Source organism: Sinocyclocheilus anshuiensis, unplaced genomic scaffold, assembly GCF_001515605.1.
Source record: "Sinocyclocheilus anshuiensis isolate Anshui unplaced genomic scaffold, SAMN03320099.WGS_v1.1 scaffold4031, whole genome shotgun sequence".
Classification (NCBI taxonomy): Eukaryota; Metazoa; Chordata; class Actinopteri; order Cypriniformes; family Cyprinidae; genus Sinocyclocheilus; species Sinocyclocheilus anshuiensis.
The window spans coordinates 7372-11221 of record NW_015554314.1 but is presented as its reverse complement, the minus strand read 5'-3'; the positions used below and the strand labels follow the sequence as shown (position 1 = coordinate 11221).

Sequence of the window (3850 nt, the reverse complement as noted above, 5' to 3'; positions counted from 1 at the left end):
ATTAGTTTTTATATATTACATAGCATATTTTAAAAACTTTTTAAAATATAAATTGTGTGTTTATTTGCAACAGTTATGCTAACAACAATAAAAAGACATTTATGACCGTAAAACAGCGACATCTGCTGACGGACATCGTGCTGCGTTGTCACGGGAACATGCCAGCTGAAGATGAGGAAATTACATTGCTCCCTTTGCCAAGTGCATTCCAAATGACTACATAATGGCACACACGTGCCCTGCTCACTCCAAAGTCCCCACTCCAAGGGGATAGGGATGATCACTTCCATTTGGAATTTGCCCTGTGAACCGTTCGGTAACGATAGTCGCACAGCCCTACCTCATGACACATTAGATTTTCTCTAATATATCGCTATATTATCCCATATAAAAATGGTTGGCAGGATTCAATTAGCTTGATAACATTTATGTAGCAATAATAAATTGTAAGTGTATTTCCTTAATTTCTCCAGTAGCGAAAACAGAACCGATAACGTGAGAATTATCAATACTACGGTCTTTCGTAATTTAACCACAGGGCTCGTTTAATACCGGGTTCAGGTACCATCCCTACTTACAAGAGAAGCAAAGAAATATCAGTTGCAAAGCTACATGACAGTATATCCTGCATCTGCATTTTCTAAACACATAAGTGGAAAATAACTAGTCAAAAACAAAAATGAAGAACAAATCAACGATAAATCTCAGTCTCTCTTAATAGTGTTACAGCCTCTTCTTCAGCTTCCTGAACAAGAACAGTTTGTAAAAATCTTCTACTTTCCTTCATAAAAGAGTAAGCAAACTACAGGTGACACATATGCATTATAAGACAATTGAACATAATATGAAACACATAAGAAAACACAATATCATTTATATAATGAAGCAACATGATACACAATAATAAACCTTTCTGACATTGTTCTTTGGGGAGGAACTCCATCTTTGAGTTGATCTGAATCTCACAGTTTAATCTGCTGGTTTTGAAGATGAAGATGAACTTCATTCACTGTGAAAACTTTAGATAATGTTTCTTTGTCATGTCACTTGTAATGTCTGGTTAGGACAGATTTATCCAGATGATATTTTATTGCTTGATGCATTATTGTGTCTCATTTGGTGAGGACACAGCATCAGACCTGAAAGTGCTGATCTGAAGATGATCTACTTACTGTGATTGTTTTTTGTATGTCTGTGTAGAGAATATGAACGATTGAAATGCTTCCCACATGCAGTGCAGTGATACGGTTTCTCTCTAGTGTGAATCCTCTCATGCGTTTTCAGAGTTCCTGACCGACTGAATTTCTTGTGACAGTGTGAACACTTGTAAGGTTTCTCTCCAGGGTGAATCCTCTGGTGTCGTTTCAAATGTTCAGCTGAAGTAAAAGTCTTTTTACACTCAAAGCACATGTACTCTCTCACAGCAATGTGTGTTTTCTGATGTACTGTTAAATAATGTAGACGTAAAAAACTCTTTCCACACAAATAACATGAATGTGGTTTCTCCTTTGAATGAACTCTCAGGTGATTCTTTAGGTATGATGCCCTCAAAAATGTTTTGTCACATTGATCACATGAGTACAGCTTCTCTCTAGTGTGGATGTTCATGTGATCCTTAAGGTTTGCTGAGTGTGCAAAGCTCTTCCCACATTGATCACAAGAGAATGGCTTTTCTCCAGTATGAACCCTCATATGCCCCTTAAGGTGTTCTTTTTGTGTGAAACTCTTCCCGCACTGATCACATGTGTATGGTTTCTCTCCAGTGTGGATCCTCTCATGTGTTTTCAGGATTCCTGACTGACTGAATCTTTTGTCACAGTGTGAACACTTGTATGGTTTCTCTCCAGTGTGGATCCTCTCATGTGTTTTCAGGATTCCTGACTGACTGAATCTTTTGTCACAGTGTGAACACTTGTATGGTTTCTCTCCAGTGTGGATGTTCATGTGATCCTTAAGAGTTGATGACTGAGTGAAGCTCTTCCCACATTGATCACATGTGAACAGTTTCTCTCCAGTATGAACTCTAATGTGAACGTCACATTTATATTTGCATGTCAAACTCTTTCCACACTGAGTGCACGTGAAAGATTTCTTGTCTATTATTTTCTTTAAATCTTTCTGTTTGGTTTGAGAGCAACTCGAAGGTTTTTCTCCAGTTTTAGCATGCTTTTTCTCATCAACTTCACTCAGTTCTTCATTCTCCTCGTTTTTTTCAATAAACTCTGCAAACATAAGTAAAAGAGGTTCATTTTCAGTAACTCTCAGTAATCCTGATGAAACCAGATGTAACAATGTAAAGCAGACAATTGCTATACAAAAGGTTGATCATTTTGATGCATTTTTATAAATTATATGTCCCTGAAACTTTCCATGAATGAGGTTACATTGATCTTCAGATTATTATTTTTAAAACATTATAATCACAAACCCCATGTTTCTATAGGGAGAACTATTAAAGGGATCATCGGATGCAAAATTCACTTTTACTGTTTTACTCTTTTACTGTTAGTTTAACATAAATGTGTGTTGGCAGTGTGTGTACAAATCCACCCTATAATGATAAAAATCCACACAGTTTTTTTGTTGTTGTCCGCAATAATAATAACCCCTTTCTCAGATCAGGTTTTTCTGAGATTCTTGGAACAGATAAGTGCTTATCAGAAAAGATAAGTGCTCTCCCCTCCTTGAACAACTTATAAACAACATATTTACAAACAACATATTCATTAACCCTAACACTAGACAAACTATTCAATATATTGATCCATATTTCTTCTCATTTCTGTTTACCTGAATACCATCAAGCTTTTATACACTTTATTTTTACATGCTTCTTTATCGCTCTTTTATCGTTTCTTTATAAGCATGTAATTAAGCAGTCCTGTGAAACGTCTCGGTTACATATGTAACCCTCGTTCCCTGAAGGAGGGAATGGAGATGTCACGCCGGATGACCGACGAATTGGGATTTTGCTTAGAGAGACCAATCCACTTCGAGTGTAAACTAAATGAGCCAATGCACATTGGCATGCGATTATTGCATCCAGCTGCCACTGATCACAGCATGAGTATAAGTAGGCAGCAGGTGCAGCACATATTCAGGTTTTCGCTGAGGAGCCGAGCCAGTGACCTGGCCGCTCAGCAGTGGTACAGCAGCCGTGGCGACGGGACGTGGCGTCTCCGTTCCCTCTTTCAGGGAACAAGGGTTACATACGTAACCGAGAGTAAGACTGGATAACACTGGGAAAACGTGCCCGTTCCACTTGGAACCGGAATGTTACAGAATCTCATACTTCCCGAGGGAAGTTTCGGAAGCACTTACACATATGAACAACCGTCTAGGAGCATATGGAAGATTAGAGGTGATTGTAACCCAGTACCGGGTAGGCCAATAGGGTGCCACCAACAGGACCTGCTCCTCGTCCTCCCTGACCTTGCACAGCAACTGTGCAAGAAGGCTCACTGGGGGAAACGCATACTTGCGAAGGCCCCGCGGCAAGCTGTGTGCCAGTGCGTCCGTGCCGAGTGTTCCCTCGGTCAGGGAGTAGAACAAAAGGCAGTGAGAGGATTCTGGACAGGCAAACAGGTCTACCTGAGCGGCTCCGAAACGACTCCAAATCAGCTGGACCGTCTGGGGATGGAGTCTCCGTTCTCCCGGGAGTGCAGCTCGTGACAGCTCGTCGGCTGCCGAATCCAACTCCATACTGAGAAAAGAGATCCTCTGCGCCAAGGAGAGTTTGCTCTTTTCCCAGTTGACCCGAAGGCCTAACCGGCTAAGGTGCGAAAGCACCAAGTCCCTGTGTGCACACAACTGATCCTGAGACTGAGCTAGTATGAGCCAGTCGTCGAGG

General features: G+C 40.6%; 1 protein-coding gene across 1 annotated transcript; it reads right to left on the bottom strand.

Moving 5' to 3' along the window:
- Positions 1-1046: 1046 nt before the first annotated feature.
- Positions 1047-2009, bottom strand: LOC107671365 (gastrula zinc finger protein XlCGF49.1-like). The gene is made up of 2 exons (XM_016464272.1): positions 1464-2009; positions 1047-1376 (listed from the first exon to the last, which is right to left on the bottom strand). Exons 1-2 carry the CDS (start codon positions 1942-1944, stop codon positions 1165-1167), a joined length of 693 nt encoding a protein of 230 aa, XP_016319758.1. The 5' UTR covers positions 1945-2009; the 3' UTR covers positions 1047-1164.
- Between the last annotated feature and the right edge of the window lie 1841 nt (positions 2010-3850).

Bases quoted from the DNA above. Each gene is read 5' to 3' on its own strand.
- LOC107671365 (XM_016464272.1), bottom strand. From the start codon at position 1,944: ATGAACATCCACACTGGAGAGAAACCATACAAGTGTTCACACTGTGAC. The intron at 1,377-1,463 runs GTCTACATTATT...CTTTTACTTCAG, and splicing joins GTGTGGAAAGAGTTTTTTAC to CTGAACATTTGAAACGACAC.